Source organism: Psittacula echo (assembly GCF_963264785.1).
Source record: "Psittacula echo genome assembly, chromosome: 2".
NCBI lineage: Eukaryota > Metazoa > Chordata > Aves > Psittaciformes > Psittacidae > Psittacula > Psittacula echo.
Window position 1 is genome coordinate 156,682,131 of NC_137737.1, and position 27,590 is coordinate 156,709,720.

Genomic DNA, 27,590 nt, shown 5'->3' on the forward strand with positions numbered 1-27,590 from the left:
TTTATGATTCCTCATATAATCATATACTAGAAGATGAAACGCACTGCATTGTGAAAAGGTATCCATAATTAATTTAAACATTACAAACTATCTGGAAATTTGTCTTTATTATGAAGGAAGAATAGAAGAGTGAATGAAATGAGTGAATGAAATAAAAGAATGAAACCTAAAACCTTTTTTTGGGACTTTTCCCATGGTGAAGCTTGACAGATATACGTTTCTTAGAATATTACAGCAAATTCCACCCTTAGAGTTTATGTATAATCATTGATTTTCAGTTATTCAGTTAGTTTCTATAAAGAAAGAAAAGCATTTTCCTGTTACATTAAAACATTTAGCACTTTTAGGTGGCTATAGTTCTGAATTTCTGTGCCAAATTTCTCTAATATATCATCACTCTTATATATATGACAATTATCAAGAAAAGCTGCTTGTACCTTGTGGCTGCAGGCAGTGAAGGAAGTTAAACATGCAAAGTGTTGGGAACCTCTTGCTTAAGAGGAGCTTCTCATTTGAATGCAAGAACATCCCGAGTCCAGCCTACTCCAGGTTAAATCAACAGTTCATTTCAAACTCAGTGTATTTCACGTTCAATAGCCCCATTTTGTGTGCAGAATTTATACCTATGATACCTTTGCTATGAATGCAGAAGAGTACCCTCAAACTGTGAAGTGTTCAGCCTCAGAATTCTGCTTGCTTGCAAAACCTAGCAACATAAATCAAGTAACGACTGAGAAAATACTGCACAGCCAGCAAATACAAATACCTCCATCTGACCGTTTTCGAATCTAACCACGGAACTTGCACAACAGATGCCTTTGAAGAGTCTTGCTTCTCCTCATTAAACTTTGCAGGCGATGTTTTCTTGATTTGATGATATTAATATATTCACCTTAAAACCACATTTATTCCTACACTTGGTTTGTTGCCCAGCAGTAAAAAGAAAATATGTCATAACTTGTAAAGAACATTGAACTTGGTGATGTTGAGCAAGATTATGTTTTTCAATTACGTGTGATTTACTGACTGACCTTATAGACAACTTCATTTTATAGAGAAGTCCTAAATCTTAAAATCACTTTTAACAACGTATTAAGAACTCTCACTCTAGCCTTTGACGTATTTTGTTTTTTATGATTCCTCATGTTTTAAATACTTTTGCCTTCCTCAGTCATTTAATTATATAAAATCACAACCAACAGTGTTCACTAAGAGTCAGTTTTTTCCCCCTGACAACCTTCAGAGCTGACTTCTTACCCTCAGACCAAAACTTCAATGCCACTTTTAATTCTACTCTTTGCCTTGCATTTCATGAATAAAAAACAGGATTGTCAAATTTAAATGAAAAACTATTTCAATATGCTTTTATAATTTTAGAAATGTAATATTAAATATCATATGAATTAAATATGCCATATTTAAAAGAAATTTTGAAGTCCAGCTTTTATAAATTTGAAGAAGAGCCAGTAATTTTTTTAATCAAAACCCTGTTAAATATTCATTTGTGTTTCACTGTGAGCACTTATAATACAGTAAATCCTTCAATGTAACCATCAGTATAGCAAAAATCCTGAATAATCATAGAATCAATTTTATTGCATAAAACTAAGGCAAAATTTTCAGCCAATATATGCAAGGATTATATTACTATGATGGCTGGTAGTAAAGGGTTCACATTAAGATGCAAGCTATGCAAGCTACTCCTAACGTACAGAAAAACAAAACTCAAAGCAAAGCAAGGCTGTGATTACAGTGTGATGACTAAGACATAAAAAAAAATCTAGCTGACACTACAATATTATGGCATTTTTAAAGTACCTTCTTATCAATGACATCAAAATATTGGATGAGGCAGGATGAGAAAGTAAGATCTGTAGACTATTGCCTTATCAATTATAATATAGATAAGTTTACAGTTCTCTTTTAGTAGAAATGTTAACAGTCAAAGAACTGTAAAGATAGCTTTCGTATGTTTATGTCATTATTGGTAGTTGGGATAGATCACTACCACTGAAAGAGCTTATTCTTACAGGATAGTTAAGGTCAATCACATCAAAATATCAAGAAAAAAGCCATAGAAAAAAACAGGACTCACATCTTAGATGATTAGAAACACATAACACTTTTCCATGCCTGTAAGAACTGAATAGGAAATATATTCTAGCACCAAAAGACAATTTAAACTCCTAAAGGTAGTATGTCACATTGTCTAAATACATGTGTACACAAACACACGCTTTTGATTAGCCAGACGTTCCAACAACTCCTTATTACTCCCACAGACTGAACTGAAAAAAACAACCTTTTAATTCCTCCTCCATCCCACACATTAATAAAACCAAAATTAGCCTGTATTGCCATGGTACCACTTTCTGGAGGGACTGCAGCAGCTCTTCTCATGATGAGTGCAGGTAGGGCTACCTGGCTACAACACTGTGAAAACTTGCAAAGAATTAACTGCTGAATATTTGAAATTGTGGTTCATTAAAAGAAATTAAAATGTCTCCAACTTTTTTTTTTTTTACTGTTGTTTTCAAGTAAAATCAGGAATTTAATCAAAATGTCCCCTTCAATTATCTCTGCAGTGCTACATCTTCTACATTGACATATTTTTTGTGTTATACAAAACAGACAATAAATAGCAATTTCAGATAGAGAAAATATTAGACAAAAAAAATACAGCAGATTTCTTCAAAAACAGTATTTTCTGCCACCAGAACATTCCAAAATAAGTTGTTGAAAACCAAGTATTTGATATCCAATAGGATTGCACTTTCTCTTTATTTCATACAGAAAATCAACATTTAAGCCACAACCAGCCAAGAGACTGTGCTTCAAAAGATTCTGAAGTTATGAGGCAGCGAATATCACAGTGTTGGTGGTGTTCATACATTCTGAACACTAAAGTAACCAGAATTCTTTAACCGAATTAGGCAACAGCCTGAGAAATTACCAACTCCATGGATAATCAGATTTTATTGTGAATCAGCGCTAAGTACATGTTTTTCAACTACCGCATCAGAGTACCTATGAATATTGTCATTTAGACAAGAATACTGGATACAATCTTATGATTCTAAGAACCTCTTTTACTAAGAAAATTTGTGGAATTTGGCGTTAAAAAGATAACTAAAATAAAGAAGAAACCCAAGGAAACTGAAGAAGAAACTACAGTTTTCATCCTTAAGGCTGTCTAGCATGCGGAAGTGCCAAGGGAAGATTTTCAAACACAGAGCCCAGGTTACATACCCGTCGAAGGTCAACACTATTCCACAGAACTCAAATAACTCTCAAGTGACCTGCCTGAGCTCAACAACACACATCTGACACAAACCACCTGTTTCACTGATGAAGACCGGGGCAATTGTAGCCAAGGCCAGTCATACAAGCAAGTGCTACCAATCCTTGAATCCTCTGAGGAACAGAGGCCAAATAAGCATGATTGCAGAGACAGTTTCACAGGTTTACAACAAGCAACTTCAAACCATTATGAGTTTTATCTTCTCACCTATAAACAAAGTGCTTATAAATTTTAACATATGAGTTGATGATGGTCCAGTGGGTTGAAAAAACCTCAAGCATTTAAGAGTACACAAATACTAGAGTTTGGGGTCATTTTAGTTTTACCAGTTAATGAAGACAACAGTGATTGTTCCTTAAAATTGGCCTTCCCCTCAGCCATCAAATTAATTAAAATATGAGTATAAATTGATGAACTGGGGACTTTTTCTGAAACTTGTAACTGACATAGAAGTGTTAGGGATAAAACATCCCATGTTCTAAAGGCTCTGAATAGCCTTGATAGGAACCTCAACAGAAGTCACATTATTGCGACTCTTCGAAATCAAATGTATTCAATATTTCATCATTGGAACATCATTCTCAATGTGAAACTGTTCTTCTCCACTACACAGCTTATCAACTTTTTCTGTACCTAAAAAGTTAGCAATGCAAATTTCTAGATCATGGTAAGAAATACAACAAAACATATATTACAATTCCATATGAAAATATTTTAAAGAAATTACTTTAGAAACACACTGTCAGGGAAAGGGAAGATGTAAGTAGCGTCCACCTCTCATACAACTCAACTAGGACTGCAAATTACAGGAAAATGTGCGTACTCAGGTTTCAAATTTACTCTCACTGAACAGTGATACTTAAAATAAAATAGATATCAATTTTAGGTTTATCTTCAGCTAAGTAACATATCCAAAGGAAAATACAAATCCCAGCAAATTCGCCTGTATCATAGACTGTCAGTAAATGAAAACATTATTATTCTCATCATGCAAAAAATACAAGCCAGTATCTCCTCCAAAAAGTTCATCAATAGATTTTGACACTACTCACCCCACTGGAGAGGAGCCAACTGTAGATGCTCCAGGACCAGTTGATTAAGGACGCCTTCCACACTTGCTTCCCCTTCACGCTTCAAGGAAGGGTAAATTTGAATTAAGGAAAATTTTGTTTCAGAGAGAAAAAGAGCATGTAATACATACAACTTTTATTATTGCATATTAAAACTGCAAGCTAGCAATTCAGTAAAGGTTAATGTTACAGATTTGGTTTATTAACCCATGAACTGACTAACAATAATAATTAAAGAAACTGATATCTTCAGAATATAAAATTTAATTCCACTGAGAAACATTAAATATGAAAATGCAGAAGTAAAATGTACCTGAAACACAGTAAAACACAAGGGGAGAAAAGTCTGGAAGCTGTAAAAATGCAGAACCTTTAACGATGCAGTGCAAGATGAGAGTTCAAAATGACATAGTAAGAGCAATCTCAAAATAAAAGGATAAAATATAATAGGGCAATAGGAAAAAAAGAACAAACGGGCAAGGATAACTTTGAATACTGGCTCAGTGCCAGTTGTGTGGAGGTACAGGGACATTAGAAAATGCAGCAACAATGTTAATGTCGAGGGCAAACATCACACCAGAATCACACATGCACATAACCTGCAAGCTTCCCTTTCTACTCATTCCTGTATGAGCTCAGAAACCAGATCAGACTGAAACGAGAAAAAAATTAGGAATTTGCTCTTACTCTAAGGACAGTGAAACACTGAAATAAACAGCTGGGAAAAGCAAAATCTCTGTTCCTGAAGGGCTTCAAAACAGGTTACACAGATGCTAAAATAAAAGCACAAGCAATATCCAATGGAACACAAAAATAGTATCATACATTTAAACAAACTAATAATAATTTCATGTGATGCGCCAATGAAGATAGCATGCATTTGTAACAGGATTTCTAATTCCCTTACTTAAGAGAGGCACTGAATGCAGAGGGCTTTGAAGCACATGCAAATGCCAGCAGCATCTTCTATTTGGCCAAAGCTGCATTCAGTGGCTTGGCACAATTTTGTACCACAAGAAGCCACTCTCTCAGCCAGGTTGAGAGGAAGGAGTGGAGATGGAGCAAGCACAGCTCCTCCATTGACACACATACAGCATATGAGCTTTGGTGTGCTTACACTAGAATATCCCTGGCAACATCTTTATTGTCTTTATGGCTCGACTCATGCTTTCCTAGAATGGGAGCATCACACAGGAACAAAGCTCAAGGGAGAGGCAGGATGCTCTCTGAGACTTGAAAGCACTCCCTTCCCAACATCACAGTCTTCACATGAAACAACTGAAGTGAAGTGGTGCCCTACCGTAACTAGGACCTAAGCTCCCAACAAGCTTTATCAAGGTTTCAACCAACAACTCCAAAAGTACTGGAACCATCTTCCTCAAAAACACATTTGAAAAACAGAAGAATACCTATTATAAACAGCTCCTAAATGTGATCAGTCCTTTTTCTGCACAACTCTGGAAAGAGAGGCACGTCATCTGACTGACAAAGTACGTTCCCATCTGTGTCATTTAAAAGAAAATTAACAAGTACTGCAGATAACTAAGTCCTACCACAGGACATAATTCTACAGGCTGTCCATGAGATATAAAAGAAAAACCCTGAGATCTAACAATTAGTGACTGAGACTCAAGAGCTCAAGGAGAAGATAGAAGAGGAAAATCGATACATTGCAGAGCATCCTCACAATGTTTTTAATATTCTCATTATGCCCTGAAAAACATCTGAAATAGCTTTTTTTCCCTTAAAAGGACTACAAATGAAGAATTCACAAACTCTATAGAGTCTGAAAGCTGTAAACACCCTTAAATAAAAGCACTGGAAAACTGAAGGCTGCAGAATACCACTTCCAAAACACGCTGCTGCTGAAAAATAAGACCCAGGACACCAGCACAACAGAATAATTTCCATAAACCAAACTATAGGACAGAGAATACATAATTTGGATTACTCCATAGAAAGAACAGATAAATAAACCTGTTATCACATCCTTAATGTAAGGAATATAAGTGAGAGAAAACACTAATAAAAAGGCAGCATTTAAAAGACATTTTAAAACAGAGTGGCTGCCATTAACTGTAACGTTAAACTAACTTAACTTGCTCACATTGGTACCTGGAATATTGCACATTTTTACTGCTTAAAGCTCCATGGAAAACTTAATGTCTCAGATACCACTATAAAATGAGTATAAAATAGGCGATTCTCCATCCTTTATGGTTGGTAAATGCTATCAAAGTAGATCCATGTATTCACATGTATTCACATGGATCTACAGAGGGATCTGGACAGGCTGGATTGATGGCCGAGGCCAACTGTATGAGGTTCAAGGCGGCTCAGTGCTGGGACCTGCATTTGGACCACAACAAGCCCAAGCAATGCTACAGGACTGGGAAAGAGTGGCTGGAAAGCTGCTCAGAAGAAAAGGACCTGGGCGTGTTGGTCAACAGCCACTTGAACATAAGCCAGCTTGTACCTGGGTGACCAATAAGGCCAAGAGCACCCTGGCCCGTATCAGCAATAAGCGTGGTCAGCAAGAGTAGAGAAGTGATTGTCCCCCTGCATGGATGAGGCTGCACCTCGAATCCTGTGTTTGGTTTTGGGCCCCTCGCTCCAGGAAAACATTGAGATGCTGGAGCATGTCCAAAGAAAGGCAATGAAGCCAGTAAAGGGTAAAGCACAAGTCTTACCAGGAGTAGCTGAGAGAACTGGGATGGTTTAGCCTGGAGAAAAGGACGTGGCTCAGGGGGGACCCTCTTGCTTTGTACAGCTACCTGAAAGGAGGTTGTAGTGAGGTGGGGGTTGGTCTCTCCTCCCAGATAGCAAGCAAGACAAGAGGAAATGGCCTCAAGCTGCATCAGGGGAGGTTTAGATCAGATATTAGCAACAATTTCTTCCCTGAAAGGGCTGTCAAGCATTGGAACAGGCTGCCCAATGAATTGGTGGAGTCACCATCCCTGGAGGTATTTAAAAGACTTGTAGTGTGGTGGTTTAGTGGTGGATTTGGCAGTGCCAGGTTAACGTCTGGACTTGATTACTTGAAAGGTCTTTTCCAACATAAATGATTCTCTAATTCTATAATTCACAAGGAAAACACATTTTTAAATTTCAAATTCAATACAGCTACCGATGATTTCTGAAACCAACTGCTTCTTGGAATAAGTGCAAAAAGTATCCAAAGCTATACCTCAACTAATAAAAAATGACATACCTATACTTCTTACATTCTGTGTCCAGTCTGTGTTTAGGACACTGAAATACGGGATAAAATTCCCTGGAGGGTTACCAAGATGATTAGAGAGCTGGAGCATGTAACGTATTAAACCCTGAGAGAACAGGGTTTGTTTGGTCTTGAGAAGAGAAGGAAGGCTATGGAGAAATATGGAGAGGGTATTGAGAAGATGGAGCCAGATTTCCCTTGGAGGAGCACAGTAATACAAAGAGGGGCAACAGATGCAAGTTGCAGGACAGGGTGTTATAACGGATCTGAGGAGGTTCCTTCCAACCTAAATTATTCTGTGATCAGTGCAACCTTGCTGTCTTCAGATTACTCACCAGGAAGACTTGGCAGTGCTAGCGGCATTCAGTGCAGTATTCAGGCTGTCCCATAGGTATGGCAAAATATGCACCAAGTGATTCAGAAAAGGTGCTTTAAAAATATGTTCCCAAAAAACAGGTTTTTAATGAGTATCCAAAGTTTTGCCCACAGAGTTCACTAAGCATCTAATTCAGCTTACACTCTGCTGCCAAAGAGACTCAAAGCAAAAAAATCAATTAAGTTGACAGAGAAACTAGTGTAGTTCGTATGGCCTAACCATTCCTAATAGACAGAAATAGCATGGAATTTTGTATCATTGATCTTTGTCTCCTAACTATATATCAGGCAATTATGTAAAATTGCTCATTATAGCGCAAACACAAACTGAATATTGTAGCAAACTCATCACCTTGGAGATGAAAAGCAACCAAAATGTGTAGTAATAAAATTTCGGAGGAAAAAGAGAAAAGCTTAACTCAAGAGTTTGCCTATTTCCTAAGACAAGCCTTTAGAAGTTAATGAAAGCAAAGCACTTGGAACAGGGATTGTCAATATATCCTTTCATTCTTAGCTCAAAGTCGAACCTGATAAAAGACAAAAGTGTAAGATCCAGAATTTAAGATTCATTGAAAAAATGCACAGACAAATGGAAGTTCAGACTGAAAAAGCTAAGTGTGACCTTGTAGAATCTATCTACTTAATGAAACCTCCAAGTATTTTGCTATCATCTCACTGGGATTATAAACCCTCTCTTCCATTGGAGTCAGATTGTTAAATTGTTAACCCAGGCCTCATTTCCAACAGTCAAATCTTTGTTATTAACAACACGTGAATCAGCCAGGACTGAAACAGTTGACTTCCAGTTTCCAGTGGAACTGTTCACATTTGGCAGGTCAAGACATTTTCATCTGCACAATGAAGTAAGTTTCAGTGGGGGCCTCAGAGCCAAAGAACACACAACCACCAAATGTTGTTTAAAAAAAACTTAAAATCAAACCCTAATTTTTCATTATAGGCATCTATGACATTTCCTTAGCAACAGATTGTATATGATATAAAATGTTTCATAGTGAAAACCTGATGACAGTCGAATGAACTCATTACATCCCCAAGGAAAACTTTGCTCTTTTATACTAATTCTGATTGTCTAGTGTGTAGCTGGGTACCCACAATGATAACACAGAATGTTGTCCAAAACCTACTGCTTAAAAAGACCATCCATTTGTAAAAATGCTTTATATCTTAAAGTTAGTCATGTTTTTTCTCTCAGCAGCATTCCACATCTTGCATCCCTCTAAACAGATTTATTTGCAATAACATATTTCTCAGTTCCTTTGCAAATAAATACAGGTGGAAGCGTATACACACCATAAGCAAATTAGCAAATGTTCATAAAGAGAAATTATACTAATGAAAAAGAAATTTAAATGATTAATGATCACAATTTACTTATATAGCAGTAGCCTCAGTCATATTTCAAGCTTTCTGCTTGATTATTACTGTGGTGCTTTACTACTTAAACTAATTACATACAGTTATTGAGGTTCTTAAATAATAGTTACTTTTGCAAACGATTGTTGATGCTAAGCTCAAACTCAGCATGGAAATGTAAAGCTCCATCCAACTAAAGTATTTCCAAGGAAACCTTTACAGATGTATAAAAGTTTCACAACATGCAATATTTTCATAACTTACGATTCATAATTATGATGAAGATGAAGCCATCAAAAGCTGAACAGACAAACAGAAAAGTAAATTTCATAAGTTATCAGCGGTTTGCTGTCAAGACTAGATAGCATATCATGGAATCACAGAATAGTTAGGGTTGGAAAGGACCTTAAGATCATCCAGGTAAAACCCCATGCCATGGACAAGGACACCTCACACTAAACCATGTCACCCACGACTCCGTCCAACCTGGCCTTGAACAGTGCCAGGGATGGAGCATTTACCACTTCCTTGGGCAACCCATTCTAGTGCCTCACCACCCTTACAGTAAAGAACTTCTCAAATGAAATGACTCAAGGTTCTGTCTGATACATACTAATTTCAACATTCCCACTGGCTACTTGAATGGTGAAATATAAAAACATTCATAAAATGTATGTATTTGGAAAAGATGTCAGCATTCACCAACCTAATAAACGAATGGAACGCATGAAGATCACTTAGATGAAATTCAGTGAAGAAAAGTTCCAAGTATCACCCTGGAAGGAATCAACAAGTCTATAAATGGAAGTTGGGAATAATTATTCAGTCAGTTATGCTGGACTGCATAAAAAATTAAATCTATCAGACATGGGAAACCTGTAAAAGAAGTCAAGAACAGTGCTCAGAGTAGCCATTGTACCTGAAACGTGTAGGGTAAAGCTTTTGTTCTATGAGAAACCTCACCTGAAGTATTGCTTACAGCTTTGGATCCCACACAGTGAGAAAAATATAGCTATATTGCAGAACATCAGCAATATGACTGAAAGCAAATGGGCTTTGAAAAAATGTTGGCAATTAGGTTTAAATATAGAAAAAAGAAAACAGAAGAAAGGCACACAATACAATTTCAAAACTGTAAGAAAACTTTGCAAATAGGACAGGCATCACCTAAATCACAGAAATTAATGTTGAAGTAAGAAAAAATTGCCTAACTATTAGAAAAGTTAAAACTGGAACATGATTTTTAAGGTGGTGCTGGAAGTCTCATGTTTTCAAGGCTGTTAGGGCCAGGTTTAGAATATTTTCAAGAAAATGACTCCAAAATGTAATAGTCTCATTTCACTGAAACAGCAATTCTTTCACAGTGCATTAGAAAAACTCTCTGGCTGCAATCAAACCTGGGGACAGCAGGAGACAGGAGGAGGAAAAGCAGTTTGGTTTTCAACAGTCATTCTCTGCCCCAGCCCTCTGCACGGCTGCACAAATCACAGATTAATTGATACTGAAATCCCAGAGTCACTGGCCAAACCTGTGCTCAAAGCACAGAAATACTGAAATTGCACCAAGCTGTTCAAGGCCTCGTCCAGAATTTTTCAGCATCTTCAAAGACATCAATTTGACGGAACTTTTGGATAACTTGATCCACTATTTGAGCATCCTCATTGTAAAAAGGATTTCTCCTAGTACTTAACCAGAATTTACCTGGCTGCAATTTACTACAGCTACCTTGTGATACGCCTTGCTTGAAGAGTCAGTCGTACTTTGTTGACTGCTACAACTCTCAGGTTTTGAGAAGGTTGCCCCTCGAAGCCCTAAGCCCAAGAGTTTATGCAATCCTGCCTACCAGTTCCCCAAAGCCTCCTCTCCTACAGTATAGAGTCATTATCCTGCTACTTGCCTTCCTAACTTCTCTCAGGATATTGAACTTCACCATCTCAGGGCAACTGTAATCAAGGCTGCTGTCAAACCTCTCCCCTCCAACTGGATCTTCATTATTTTCAAGTAGCAGATCCTGTACAGCACATGCCAATCAAACCATCCAGCAGCTGTACACATAAAGTGTCCTCTAAGTACTCCAGAAACCTAATCCACAATTGGAAGATTTCTTCCAGTTGTTAAGGGAATAGCTCATCCTTCAAGTACTCCAGAAATCTAACCTGCAATTGGAAGACTTCTTCCACGAATACTTCATCCTTCAAGCTTCAGTTCTTGATTGGGTCGTCTGTAACAAATGCACACTGTATCTCTCTGTTGGACTCCTCTGTCCTTGATCCAAAAGCTTTTTCCCTCATTTCCTAACGATTCCCTGTGCGCTTCAGCCATCCTTTACACAGAACACAACAATCCCTCCTCATCAGCTCTGCACAACCTTCCTAAATAAACCATACCCACTTGCCAGTGCACCATGTTCACGCAAACTACTACTTTCTGCAACCCTGATAACACCAGACCTCTAATTCCTCCTCCACATGCTTTTGCAAGCCCTTTTGTAAGCACCTGACATGGGCTTGATAAAAACTCAGGGCAGATTCAGTGAACTTAACCCATCACTTTCTCCTGCCCATGCTTCCCCCTTCTTGCTCTGTTCTACAGGCTTTGGGGTGCACCCTGCAAGGCACCAAGTTTAAAGCTAGACTCACTAGGCTTAGCAAGTCTGCTGGCAAAGATGTTCTTACCTCACTTCATCAGGAGGATGACAAGAGGCACCCAGAGCTAGAAAACAGGGAAAGACAGTTCATTAGGCAGCAGCAGGATTTATGACAAACTAAAATAGATACGAAACTGAAACATAAATAATGTCTTGATGCTGTTCCACCCAAACGTTCCTGTGTTTCTCGTGAAGAATTCCTTCCACCATCTGAACATCGATAAATCTTTGCTTATGCTTCTGAAACTGAGGACCACCTGCATTGTAATCAAATTCTCTGAAATAATCCTGAACATATTTGAATTTCTGAAGTCAAAATGTAGATGGCACAAATCGATGGAATACTTTGAAGAGTAACAATCTAACACAGCGCTTGTAAAAACCACAAAGAGAAGTTTAACCTGCCCTTCATCTTTCACATGGGGAACATGGCATTTCTTAACTCAAGATTTTGAAGAATCCAGGTACATCAGTAAAATCTTAGTGTGCTCAGCAAGTGACACTCTAGAAACTTCAAAGAACACTTAGTACAGATGCCCCGTTTGGTGAGTCAGAACGATTAGGAAGTCCCTGAAGAAAATACAAATTTTGTTTAAAAATATTTAGAAAATATTAAAAGAAGCATAATTTGAAAATATTAGCCACCTGAATACTACATTTGCTCCATCTGTTCAAATCCTGTGTTAAAACAAACTCCAGTTGTTGCACTGATACCAGATGCCATCTAACAGATGCTAAAAAGCAAGACAGCATGGTCTTAATTTTAATGATCTCAATACAAGTATAATATCAAAGATATACTTAATTACATTACTGCACAATGTTTCTTAATTGGAATGGCATGGCAGTAAGCTTTTTCATAAGAAGGCCTATTTTCCTAGTTATTTTAATTCTATCAAAAATGTATAAAACCTGAATTGAGTAATATGCTATGTTGTCTTTACCTTCTGCCTTCAGTCCTCCAAAGGTATAGGAAAATCGATCAAGTTTTACCATACTTCCACAAATGAAGCACTGAAAATCTCATCACTTGAAACTCTGAATATTTCAATGGATAAAACATAGAAAAATGGACAATTTCCATACTAGAAAATATTTCCGGTGCTCCTCAAGACATACAAATACAGCCTGAAATCCTCATCCTTGTGAGCTATTCTTGGCCCTCACAGGAGTTCCACATAACCAACTTCTTATTGCAGTCAATGTAATCCACATACATAAAATTTGAAGCCTTCTTTATGTGATGGTTTCATATGGTATCAATAAATACAGTTAAGAATTTAAGTAATTACAAGCTAAATAGTATAGTCCCCTCCCATGTAAACAGTAAAAAATATGAGATTATTTACAACAACATTATCTCAGCTGTGTTCTCTAAAATATACCTTCCTCTTCTCATGCATACACTTAGCAGAGAAAGTATTTCAAAGATGGTAGACACCCAAGAGATCTCATTGGCTTGCCATTCAAAAGGCTTTTTGCAAAAATGCCTTCTCTAGGAAGAAATATAAGTCACTATATCCCTTTGTATTTCTGCAAATACTTCTTATCTCCTGGCTGCATTTAGGCTCGCTTCTGAAGGAAAACAAGGCTTATACAGTTAAGTTATCCATCATTTTCTCCATGTTATCTGTCTTGTCAGTATGTAGGAAACAAACCCTCTTGGTCAGCGTCAAACTATTCTGATTACAGGACAGATGTCTCAGAAATGAAGTTTCTCAAACTCAGCAGACCTGAGAAGTTGAATTCTTGGTTTTACTAGTTCTCATCTAAATGTTGCTGTAATAAATAGAAGAATGAGAAAAACTGATTCTAATCAGGACATGTAATCTGGAAAACAATGTACCTCTTTCTTGAAGAGTTTTTAAGCACGTGTGCAACTCATTTCCTTGCATTAGAACAGTTTTAGTTCTAAGAACAGAGAGAATATTCATGACAACTTTTAAAAAGACAGAAACTAATTCTTGCACTGAATTTAACACAAAGAATTCATGCCTTGTCCTCTTGTCTTGCTGAGGTACTGACTTAAATGTCAGCCACAATAGTTTCGGTATCAAAATCGGGTTTAAATACAGAACACGGAATGGATGTAAACAGTGTTGCTCAGCAACAGAAATGAATGTATTTTTACATCCTGAAAAAAATATTACAATAATGCATTCAATTCCAAGTGTAGGAATTCAAGTATGGTATCAAAGAATATCCTTCCATAATACAGGAATTTTCTGAGTGATTTCTGGTTAAATATTGACATATTCTGGATAAACAGAACTCTCTGAAATGTTGCTTAGGGAGCCTGGACAGAACAAGGCACTGGGAATCTCATTTATGTCTTGTGTCTTGCCTTTGACAACGCCTGAGCAGCTAATTTAATAATTAGTAATGAAAAATCATATCAGATCACAAGATAAAAGTACAATTAAAAGAACAAAAAGATAAAGCATGATTTGATTGCCACTCTTCTCTCATTTCCTACCACCCACTCTCACATGAATTTGAGGATGATCTGAGTGAAAATAAAAATCTCCTGGAACATACTGAGTATCAACACATGGCTTGGGGGGCTGTTGGCTGAACGGAACATTTTGCTGATGAATACCATGAAAAAGTGTACTTTTGGCAAGCCAAGCAGCAGATTTTTTTATGGAAATCATTAAATTTACTGCAACATCATTGGTTTATTTTAACCCAAAACCAAATGTAATTTCTCATTAATAACACTAAGGCAATATTTTACTGCGTTTAGAATGATTATAGGGATTTTATGTTTAGAATGACTAAGTCATCATGCAAGTCCTTTCTAAACCTTAAAACTAGATCTGTAAAGAGGACTCAGAAATAAATTATTCTAATATACTCTGATTTGCTCAAATTTAATTAAATATATGAAAACTGTCCAAATCCAGCTTCATGTATTTCTTCAAGATTCAGTTACTCAGTGTGGGGGAGAATAGAAAAAATTGACCCTATAAAATTACTACTTATCAATCCTAACTGTACTTCTTCAGTTGCCTAAAAGTTGGGAAAAACACACAGGGTTTATGGCAGGCTCAATGACTCAGGAAAAGCCATTATAGTAAGATCTAAGTATCGTCCAAATAATATACAGCACAATTAACCTTAAAGAGTCTATAATTATGACAAGCTTCACAGTTCTAATTACATTTCTTTTCAGTAACACTGCTATAAAGTGAGTTGAATTACAAAATATAATGTGTCATAGGGCACTATTTATGTATTTTTAAAGCAAGTATTTCTGAAAGGATATAATTTTCCAGCAAATATCCAGCTTGCTGTTAATCTCCAGCCCTTTTGCTTGTTGCCTTTCTTCTTCCAGCTGCTTTGCATTCGCAAACTGTGTCCCATCGGTAGGGGATTCTGGGAAGCTCTCAAAATTGAACTTATCAACTTGGATAGCCATACTGTAGCAAAGGGAAAAGAAAGAGGGATAAAAATGGGATTGTTACTATAACAATTTTACAGATATTACTCCTGCAGAAAATGCAGACCACTGTGAAACCAAGCACTATAATAGATTAGTCTCAGTGGCATCTAGTCTATGTACTAATGTTACATAACCCAGACAATTTATGCTACTGAAAATAGAAGTCTAACCCTATTGACGACAGTTTGAATTTTCATAAATCATCAATCAACATCTTAATGCTTTTGTGAGTGGTACACAAGTCGTCTGTTCTGCAGCTGCAACCAGATGATCTTTTTTATTGTTCTGCTGAGCTTCACTTGCCATCACCCTTGGTATGTAAAAGCTCTTCGTGTGCTTAAGACTTAAGACAAAAGTGCTTCTTGAAGTGAACAGTAACACACTTGGAAAACCATGTACACTTCATTAGTTTTACAAGCCAACTTCCTAAATTTTCCTCTAAAAATTTCCATATAAAACCCAAGAAGGAAAGAAAAAGTAACTACAGTACTAGGGCCTAAATATGGCCCTTGTCTTCTTCTGTAAGAAGATACTTCCATCTTGCTTAATATATCTTCATGAATTACAGACAACATTAATTTCAATATCATACTATAATTCATCGGTAGTAAATGGTTAAATAATTGCTTTATTAAATGTACGGTAAGGCATAAAAGCAAATTAAATTAAATATATTAGGCTGTAATGCATACTAAATATTTATATGTTAAATTAGAATCACTAATCTAATATAAAAGGGAATTTAGACCAGCTCACATCACATGAAATCTGGTTATAGCAGATCTAATACACTGTGCTGCCAAACCAGCTTTAATTTCCTGAATCGTCTGAAATAGAAAAATAATTAGGGAAGAATTAAAATATATTGCTCTTGAGATGACTTTGCACTTAAGGAAAACAGAAGATCAAGCAACAGCTTTGGAAACCATCCACAATGAAATGCAACTACAATCTAACAAGGGGTATGGGAAGGGCATTTTATTAAAACAGGATCACTCTTGTTCCTTTACCTATTTCTACATATAAAGAGAGAAACATATTCTATACATGCTGCAAAAGGAAAACACTAGGAACAAAAGTCAACAAGAAAGAACTCTGAAATCCCCCCAGACCAGAAGAGATTTTTAGATAATTAGTATTCATTTCAAACAATCTTGACCCTAAAAGAAACTGGGAGAAAATACAAGGCAATTGCAATAACAAGGAATAACCTGGAGCTTATGAAGTTTACTGTGGAAAGATGAATTCAAATAGGCCCATCACGTTTCACCCTGAGCAAAAACTGACATCTAAGGAGAAGCTGTTAATGTTCCAAGACTACCTTCATCATTAAAAAGTACAAATACAGCACTGAGACAACGCTGGCACAATTACTATTTCTATAAACTCCTTCTCCTGCAGTCCACATCTTTGCTGATCTTCACATTTAAAAGATCAAGAAAGGCAGAGGAATGAATCTGTTCCTCTCTAAGTGGGTGTTTCTGGTTTGGCTATTTTTCTACAGTGAGAGATCGTTAAGAGTTCTTCATTTGCATGCAAAGTCCATCAAGTGCCGGGCATATAAAAAGGCTAGCATTGAGCTAACAGAAGTGTATCACAGAAACAGCCAGGATCAAGCCAGAAAAAATGCAATGAAAAACACCCAGATAAAATCTGTAGAGTGGGTTTTTAAAAACCAGGCCTGAAACCATGACCAACAACATCAAGTCTTACTGGCACTGAAGTATGATTTGATTCTGAAAACGCAGGTTGAGTTTCCTGGATTTTGCATGGGCAATGCATGTGGAAGGCAGAAACAACTGGAACGTTCCGAAATCATTTTTGCCTTTGTTTCCAAACTTCCTTCATCACTCTTTGGTACACGAGCAGATGCAAACCCAGTACTTGATTTTAATTACCTACACAGTACTGCTTAAATTCTCACATAAGTACTCACAGCCAGTTACCTGTAGTCATACTCTGACAACAAATTATCTTGGCTTCTGAACAGTCAAAAATATCTAGAATCCATCTCCCAGTGTCCCTGGAAAACAGCTCTCACCTCATTATGGAGCCACTCTTTTCTAAGTGAATGATGTATTAGAAAAGCATTCCTGCCTAACAATATTTAATATGTAACTGAGGGCATTCAGAACACATTCCTCTGTTAATGGATCATTACTGGCAATATGGTGATATTTTTTCTGGAAATTAAAAATGCATGTAAGCACTTTTTTCAACAAGAGTCTATAATAAATCCACATCAGCTTCAGGAATACAGCCTAGATTACTCTTTACACCACCTCATTGTACAGCTCTGTTTGAAGTAAATTCTATTAAGCTCTAAGGAATGGAAAACTTTAGTAAATAGGTCTCCTACTACTCAGAACCTTTACTATATTTCCAGTTCTTTTAACCATGTTTTTAGTTATATTGTGTATACTGTATTTAGCACAGTGACACCATGTGTCACATGAGAAGATACAAAACCACCCCCAACAACACACTTGGCAGCTAGAAAGTGAAGAGGTCTGAGTAAAAGAGAACTGTGGAGAGAAAAATATCACACAAACCAGTATTATGAATCCAAATGTAGTCAGAATGTAAGAAAGCAACAAAGAGAGATAAAGCGAAGTTTTTTGAGACTATAGTTACACTCAAAGTAAAGCATGACAAAGTTAAATCCTAGCTCTTTTTCTTAGACGTATACGCCTTTCAGCATCAGTTTTCTTCTTCCACTTGTGCTAAAAATATCCGTATTGAGTTTAGTCTCTGCATTTTTTATCAATAACGTTGCTTCAGTGTTTATTCCACAGCCTATGGAATGTGTAGTAAATTGGAAAGCTTTACACAAAAATCAAACAAAAAAATAAATGCCATAACCTAAATCAGTCACTCACGCTTAGAAATGTACCCCCTACACAAACACAGCTTCTTCGCTGCAATTTTCATGTGATGATTTCCCCCAAAAGATGCATTTCACCACAGAGGTATTAACAAATGAACAAACGATTCCCAAAGCCAGTTGACTGAAGCAGCAAACAGATAAGCTGGACCTTGGGTTACAATCACCAACTGGAAAACCACGTATTTCAATCACACTGGCTTTATCCTAAAAGAAGCAGAAAGCAGTCAAGACCTCTTGAACCCTTCCCAACTTTCTCACTGTACTATGCCTCAAAATCATGAAATTGAAATGCATTTTAGCTGTAAAAGTCTTCCTCCACTTCTGTCTACAGTTACTTTACAACCTGTTTCTTGTCAAGAGTTCTCTGCACTTCTTTTCTCTCCAAATTTGTCCTTGTTTGTCGTGATATTCAAGAATCTATAGGATCTATACAGAAAGAAGAAAAAAAGACAAATCTGACTGAAACAGGCATTCACTTTATTATACAGCTGAGATAATGAATGCCTCACGTTGAGCAAGGGTAACTGTATGGATAGTACCTTGCTGTTCAAAGCAGTTACATATCAGGGCAAACATAAAGGATTTTAAAACTCAAAAGTCCAAACATACACTGCTCTAGGAAAAGGGACCAGAACTTCAGCTTAACCTTCTCTGCCTCACGGGTAGCTATCCAAATTTCCTACAGGAAGAGTTTTCAATAAATCATGAGGTATTTGTATAAGAACCCTGCATCATGTAAAAACATTAAATAGCCAATCCTGCAAATGCAAATCAGGTTTTGTTTCTCTCTTGCTAACCTTGCTTGTGCAGGAGGAGGGATAAAGGAACAACAGTTTTCATGAATAATGAAACAACCGCATTTTGAAACTACTGGGTTTTGTCATGAAACGAGCCCAAGCCATTGTGACAGCTACTCAGACAGCCAAGCATCATTACAGGGATGCAAATTATTCAAATACAAATTAAGTGAACGAAGAAGAAAAGGTCAGCTCATTGCCAATGCTGATGATATGCTTGTGTGGTATCATCTCACGTCTCCTGTCAGGATGAGTTAGAGGCGAAAAAAAAGACAAACCTTCTGATGGTACTGCAGACATTTCAATGACAGCTATCTGAAGCTCTATTAAAGTAACAGTACAGAATTGTTAAAGACACTGGACAGTTCATTTCACCACTTCTCCTAAAATGAGTTTCAACTTTACTGGAAATCTTATTCTGTCCTGACAATGAAATGCACAACAGAAAGGGTTTTGTATTGAGAAAAATCACTTCCTGTAATCAGCATCATGACAATTCCTAAGCCAGTGCCTTCCATATCCCTCTTTACCAAAGCAGAGCCATTAAAACTAAGCAACACAAACAGCTTCACAAAAGTGGCAAGTAGCACATCTAACTAATAGGGGGAAAATTCAGTAAAGGAGTACTGCTTGTAGTGCTATAAGCTCCTGCCCTTCCTCCCAGCAAGACAGCGGGCAGGTCTCAGGCATACACTATTCCCCAGCGATGCATCTTAGCTCTGTAGATGTCCTCATCTCTTGTAAGAGGATGAATCTATAAAGCAAAATGAAATACGTGACACTTTCCAAATAAAACAGAGTTAAAAGCAGGCATGGTGTTAAAAAAAAAGCAGCAATCTGGTTAACATAGCTAGATTTCATCTTTCATTAAGTAAATAAAATAATGCTGCTTAGATTGGAAGAATAAAATCTAGAGATAGTCCTTATTCAATTATCTTTAGGGAGAAACAATATAACAGGAACCTCAAAACTCTTCCTCATGGTTATCTACCTATTTAAATACTACCATCCAGAGATGAGCTTGCAAGCTGTTTTCATAATGAAGCTGAAAGGAGGCAGTTGCAGGCTTTATTCAATATGATACTTACTGTTCATCCTCCTTTCCTATATAAAGCAGACAGTAGAGACACAGAGCCAGACCACATTACTACTTACACAAAATGCTTATGTATACAAATAGTCCCTGTAGATTCAATGACTTGAAATTTCAGGAAAAGCTGGAAGTGAGGATGACATTATTGTTCACACTTTCACAAGGAAAAATAAAATGCATAAAGACAAGTCTACTTTAAGAAAAGAAAATTCCACTGTGCAATCTCATCAGTAAAGGTTTTATAACATGATATTTCAGGTACTTAAAATTCCACCCTAAATACAAGTTCAAGGGCTGGTGTAAAAAATGGGAGTGACAAACCAGTATATAATGAATGCAAAGCGTTCGACACTGTCCCACACGACATCCTTGTCTCTAAATTGGAGAGACATCAATTTGATGGGTGCACCACTCGGTGGATAAAGAACTGCCTGGATGGCCGCACGCAAAGAGTCGTGGTCAATGGCTCGATGTCCAGCTGGAGACCAGTAACGAGTGGTGTCCCTCAGGGATCGGTGTTGGGACCGGTCTTGTTCAACATCTTTGTCGCTGACATGGACAGTGGGATTGAGTGCACCCTCAGCAAGTTTGCCGATGACACCAAGGTGTGTGGTTCGGTTGATATGCCGGAGGGAAGGGATGCCATCCAGAGGGACCTCGACACGCTTGTGAGGTGGGCTGATGCCAACCTGATGAAGTTTAACCATGCCAAGTGCAAGGTCCTACACCTGGGTTGGAGCAATCCCAGCCACGGCTACAGGTTGGGCAGAGAAGAGATTCAGAGCAGCCCTGCAGAGAAGGACTTGGGGGTGTTGGTCAATGAGAAAATGAACATGAGCCGGCTGCAGTGTGCACTCGCAGCCCAGAAAGCAACCGTATCCTGGGCTGCATCAAGAGGAGCGTGACCAGCAGGTCAAAGGAGGTGATCCTGCCCCTCTACTCTGCTCTTGTGAGACCTCACTTGGAGCATTGTGCGCAGTTCTGGTGTCCTCAACATAAAAAGGACATGGAACTGTTGGAACAAGTCCAGAGGAGGCCACGAGGATGATCAGGGGACTGGAGCACCTCCCGTATGAAGAGAGGCTGAGAAAGTTGGAGAGTGTGGCCCCCACGGCAGGGGGTTGGAACTAGATGATCTTAAGGTCCTTTCTAACCATAAGTATTCTATGATTCTATGATTCTATGATTCTATGATTTTATGATTTATAGGCAAAGAGAGACCTCAAGAATCAAATCTCTTTTGAGAAGAATACATACATATCCCTAGATGAATATCAGAATGTCACGTAATTCATATCAATATACACCTTGTTTTTACTTCTAATTATTTCACTGTTTTAGAACCGCAATCTGTATTTCATTCACTACTATAAAATACAACTGTAAAAATAAGTAGCTCGAGTGACCTGCAAGTAATGATCTCTCCTCCTGGCCTAAAACTGACTTCATAAAGAAAAACGATTGCTTCACTATCAGAACTATGCAGAGCAAAAGATAATTTTTTCCATTAATCTTGGAACGGTCAATTAAATTAAAATAATTTGCATTTAGAACTTATTTATTTATTTAAAATAATTGAAGAGGAGATAAAAGTCAAACTATAGTGCTGAAGTCTGCAAAATTCACCAGCTTACACTTATTCGATCCACAACGTTTCAGATGATAAAAAATTAACTAGGAAAGAATAGTTCTCTATAAAATGTAATATTTGAAAATGGAACAGTGTTAAGAGATAGTTAGCTACATAAATCTTCTGTTTAAATGAGGTTATACTATGCATGCTGAGAATCTAGCTTTTTAATTCCTAACTCCAAACCTGAAACCCATAAACTAGAAATGAAGAAGCAGGACAGTTATCTTCAACTTCCACCTTTTTTTACTTGCCCATTTCAATAATTTTGAATTCTATGGCAATCACTATGCAGCAAAACTGAAATAAGAAATGAAAAGTAATAGAGGCAATAGCCTGCTCTATAGGTGCAACAATTTCTATAGGGGGCACAAGAGACTAATAATCAATAGTCATTTACATCTTTAGGAAATCTAGAAGAGTAAGCACAATGATACTTGAAGATTGAGTTGAATATCCTCCCTTTACCACAGTTAAACTATGCAAGGATTGTAATCCTCTCATTATCCAAAATAATACCATACTGAACCTCCTGCTTCTCAGTAGAATATTAATAATCAGAGATACGAATTTCAAAAGATATATGTTCATATTCAGTTGCTCATTTGTATAATTCAATATTGCCTTTATATGGCAGAAAGTTCAAAAGATAAAATAAGTAAATTAAAAATATTTTGTGTCAGGTACAATAAACAAGACCAAAACAACTCATTCTACAGTCATGCCTGGTTAACATTCCAGCTTTCTCCACCTGCTCAGGAAAAGATTAAGAAGACTGCCCTTAGATCATCTTTATGGCCTCCTCTGGACTCTCCCCAACAGGTCCACGTTGTTCTCGTATTGAGGCCTCTAGAGCTGGATGCAGTTCTCCAGGTGGGCTCTCACCAGAGCAAACTAGAGGTGGAGAACCCCCTCCCTCAACCTGCAGCCTTTCTGATTGCAAGCACACATTGCTGGGTCATGCCAAGCTTCTCATCAACTCTCTCTTTAGAGAAAAGGCTTAAAAATCCCCAGTCAATCATGCAATCGAAGACAACGCTCCTCTTTTCAAGGAAGATGGCTACAACATGTGGCACACACCTGAATCCTTATCTTCAGAGAAGATACTGAGGTCCTAATCAAAATCAAAAAGTTCTCAGAACACCAGAACAGCCTATACAGGTGAAAAATCATGACATGAAGCAGTCCATCTCACTGATCATATAAGAGGAAGTTAAGTGATGTAGAGCTTTATACGCAACTTCTTTGTAAAGTAAAAAACTTTGTAAAAGAAGTTTTTCATAAAGAAAGTGATTCAAAGATGTTTCGGTAAAATGACAATATACAAATCTTAGTGTGCAAGTGTAGATGTTTCACCATGGACTGTCACTTTGAGATACAACTAGACTTTACATTCATACTGAATTATTAAGTCACAATCTACTTGCTTGTCTTCTATTTTTACATACAAAGATAACATCAGCCCTCTCCCCAGAGCACGGCAGTAGAAGTCTGCCTTGAGATAATTCAATGTGATAACCAAATTCTTTCCCAAGTCACTGTTTTCCCAACCAATTTCCCTTCCTAGATCCATAACACCCGTACACTTTTATCACACATCACCTTCACATTTTCCAGGTTTCTTAAAATAAGCAACAGCTGTTCAGAGCAATCCTTGCTTAGTTCCTTGAAGAGTCTTGTACTCCAGTTAGACCAAGGACTTGAAAATGTTTATTTTGCCATAGACTCATTGATTCTTTTGGTGTATAGAGTTATACAGGCTTTATTAAAGAATCTTGGGTCCCAGAAGCAAGTTTTGGGAGCAATGCCATGCTTAAAACTAGCCTGCCAAAGAGCAAAGCTGGGGGAAGTCAGGACATAAAATCATAGAATAGTTAAGGCTGGAAAGGACCTTAAGATCATCCAGTTCCAACCCCCCTGCCATGGGCAGGGACACCTCACACTAAACCATGTCACCCAAGGCCTCATCCAACCTGGCCTTGAACATCGCCAGGGATGGAGCATTCACAACCTCCCTGGGCAACCCATTCCAGTGCCTCACCACCCTCACAGGAAAGAATTTCTTCCTTAGATCCAATATAAACTTCCCCTGTTTAAGTTTTAACCCATTACCCCTTGTCCTGTCACTACAGTCCCTGATGAAGAGTCCCTCCCTAGCATCCTTGTAGGCCCCCTTCAGACACTGGAAGCTGCTATAAGGTCTCCACGCAGCCTTCTCTTCTCCAGGCTGAACAGCCCCAACTTTCTCAGTCTGTCTTCATACGGGAGGTGCTCCAGTCCCCTGATGAGTTTAAGAAAGCAAAGCACTAGTACAGCAGTGAGTATCTCCCACTATAGCAACATGGTCTGAGTTTTGACCTGCAGAGCTTATTTTGTGACTGGCATTAGGAATAATATTCACAAACATGAGCGGGGGCACAAGAAGCTTTAATCATGCTCCCAGAAGCTTAAGTCCCGATGAGTAAGCTTCACCCGAGGAGGCGTACAGGTTCCATAGCAGTCAACTGCTCAACACTATTAATAAAAATTATACACACCTCACCACACACAAAATTACCACCTAAACAGTAATTTTCCCTAAAAATACCGTATGTATAAGTTTATTTAATGCTTCCTCTACCAATAACACATAAACATGTATTTAGAAGCATACACAGAAACAATCTATCTTCCAAAACCAAACTCTCCCGCTGTGGAGTGCGGCGGCCTGAAAGACCACACTGGTCTTAGCAATTCTCAACAGCAGTTAGATCCTTCGTAAATGTCAATGTGACAGCCTCAAAGCACTTTCCCTCCACACCTTTGCACAGGAAATAATGGTTAATAAACCAAGGCATTGCTTTTATTGCTAATTACACTCAGCCTTTGGCAGCCCTGGATCCAACTTCAGCAATATGCAGTGCTAGGATTGTCTTCACTTTTATCTCATTATGTTTATATTGATTTACCTGTGCACACTTTGCCCTCCATACTGCTGCGCTGCATCTGATTTGCCTTATTAGTATATTAGAAAATAAGCACAGTTCTAAAATACTTTGTTATTTTAGCCAAAACATCCCATTTGGAAGTCACCATTTCTCATCAAATAACCCCCCTGCCAGTTGCTCTGCTATTCAGCAAGCCACGAGCTTGAGCTCCCATGGGAAAGGGCAGTAAAACTGAACGGCCACCAGCCTTACAGCTGAACGCTAGAGCTAGAAATGAAGTATTTATTTAATTATTCACATGGAAAAATACTCATTTTGGAGCAGTTCCCTGCCATATTAACCTACCTCAGATAACTAGGGTGGTATGGACCACGCATCACATACGGACAATCAATTGCACAGCCCTGTTTGCGTTCCTGCCTCATGTCTGGGCAGCATCTTCACAGAACTAAAGCAAATCAAAACACCCTCTTCAAATCAAACTAGATCATAAGGCTCTTGATTCCTATGATTCAAAAATAGTTTGAACACAGCAGCTGGAATTTTAGAAAGGAAAATTACACCTGTGAGCAAAGTCGTGCTTGGGAAGCTTTCACAGAATATGCATCTAGCGTAAAGGAACTCGGAGGTAAAACCAGGATTTTTGATGCCACTAATAAAACAACATTTCTCATCATTCAGGTCCCCAAAAGGACATGCAGACAGCAGCACCCCAAAGGTCCCAGCAGAGATGGAACAGTTTGTATTCAGAGTGGTCTAGAAAGTTATGTTAAGAGTGGGTGAAAACTGATGAGCTGCCAGCTGAGGTCCCTTGTCCACCTTCAGAGTCTTAGAAAATGAGTCTGCTCAGGGATACAGGGAATAGGTATCAGGAGGCTCATCATCTTTACCATAAAAATGACTGCAACGGCTGAGCAACCTGGTCTAGTGGAAGGTGTCCCTGCCCATGGCAGAGGGTTGGAACTGGATGAGCTTTACAGTTCCTTCCAACCCAAACCATTCTGTGTAGTTCTGTGATTTTCATATACACAAATTTCTTTTATGAGAACACATTTATTAACTACATTTGGAGGAAATGGAGGGAAGAGGGATTATAAATACTATAGTTTATGAGCTGTCAACTAATGGTGTCTGAGATGACACTTTGATGGACTTCCAGACCTCTCTTTCTTCTCACAGTTAGCACAACGCCTCCAGATGAGGAACAATTTAAATCAAAACCCACAAAATCTGAACTTTCAATTAAAAGTTCACACTGAAGGTACCATTTTAAGTCTGCTACTAAAGCTTTGCACAATTTTTATTAGAGAAGTAATATTCTTAAAATAAGGAGTACTCAAACAAGATTAAGGAGCGCTGCAATTTTTCATTTAAGTATTTCACTCACAGCTGCTTTAAATAATGCTTTAAAAATACTTGGCTTTCAAAATACATTTTTTTTTAGATTAATCTGCTCAGTGCTTCTGAAACTGAGAAACAATTATTTCAAGTAAAAAAAAAAAGCCTGATATTATTTGAAGATTCGGTAATGTTTTAAAACATGTAAATGTTGAAGGGGGGATTTCTGTCAGCATTTCTCTTTAACCCTTCATTCACCTATTCACTGTAGTGATAGGACAAGGGGTAATGGGTTCAAACTTAAACAGGGGAAGTTTAGATTGGATATAAGGAAGAAATTCTTTACTGAGAGGGTGGTGAGGCACTGGAATGGGTTGCCCAGGGAGGTTGTGAATGCTCCATCCCTGGCAGTGTTCAAGGCCAGGTTGGACAGAGCCTTGGGTGCCATGGTTTAGTGTGAGGTGTCCCTGCCCACGGCAGGGGGATTGGAACTGGATGATCTTAAGGTCCATTCCAACCCAAACCATTCTATGATTCTATCTAAACCTTAATTTTATGGACTAAGAAAAAATTTTAATCAAAATTCCGGGAATCTCTGCTTCCTTGTAGTATTTCTTTATAGATAAAAGCTCCACAGATGATGCTATCTAATTTTCTGCAAAACAATTTTTCCTTTCAAAAAATGCAAACTGCAAGGTAAAATCCATAGGTACTAAAACAGAAAGCAATCATCTGAGATCCCTTTCATGAAATGACGTATACTTTCCACTGACTAGATTTTTTCTGACTACAATAAAAACATATGTTTTTATTATAGTCATATGTTATTTTATTGTAGGTGTATCTAGGTTTAGGCATCCACTTCAAACTGAATCCAGTTTAGGAATCAATCTTATTGCCTATTTTTAAAACGGGAGAAAATCAATATATTTTCACTTCCAGCTTATGAGACACTTGAAATTCACTTGTACAGAGATCACCAGTATTTTCTTCTTTAAAACCATTCCATCCCACCTGGTTCCCAGTCCCTGCAAAGGAGCCGAAGTCTCCAAATACATAGAGGAGCCACATATTCAGACACAAACAGTGTTTGGCTAATTTGACAGTCTACAATAAAAATCAAATCCTTCCCATCTAAAGAACAAATTCACATAGTAAATACCAGTCAGATTATCCCAAAATGACAGGCTACTACTACCAGACAAATTGCACCACAGAACTGTGCAGTAGCTTTATAAACTTTCCCATCCACAACTGAGAAACCGCCATGCTCCTGATGTGCTGATTTGCTGAGTTATTCAACTAGACAGGTATAAATAGATTATAGGGTTGATATTAAAACTAGAAGCAGAGATTATTAAAATTTGGTTTACAGAACCTAAATTAAGCAAATAATACCGTAAATATACTAAAGCAAAGATTACACAATCTGCTTTGTTCTGAAACTAAGCGTTTTCTACAAAAGATTTCCCTTTTTATTGCTTAC

The 27,590-nt window shown here is 37.7% G+C and overlaps 1 protein-coding gene across 1 annotated transcript in view; it reads right to left on the minus strand.

Annotated features, from left to right (window-relative positions):
• The window catches only part of TRAPPC9 (trafficking protein particle complex subunit 9), a gene marked incomplete at its 3' end in the record, with an annotated part of 503,806 nt that overhangs the window by 254,360 nt on the left and 221,856 nt on the right, over window positions 1-27,590 (minus strand). The window contains exons 21-22 of the mRNA XM_080610640.1: window positions 15,256-15,409; window positions 4,354-4,444 (exon numbers count right to left, since the gene is read on the minus strand). Coding sequence (XP_080466766.1) covers window positions 4,354-4,444; window positions 15,256-15,409 — 245 coding nt within the window. The remainder of the gene's footprint in view (window positions 1-4,353; window positions 4,445-15,255; window positions 15,410-27,590) is intronic.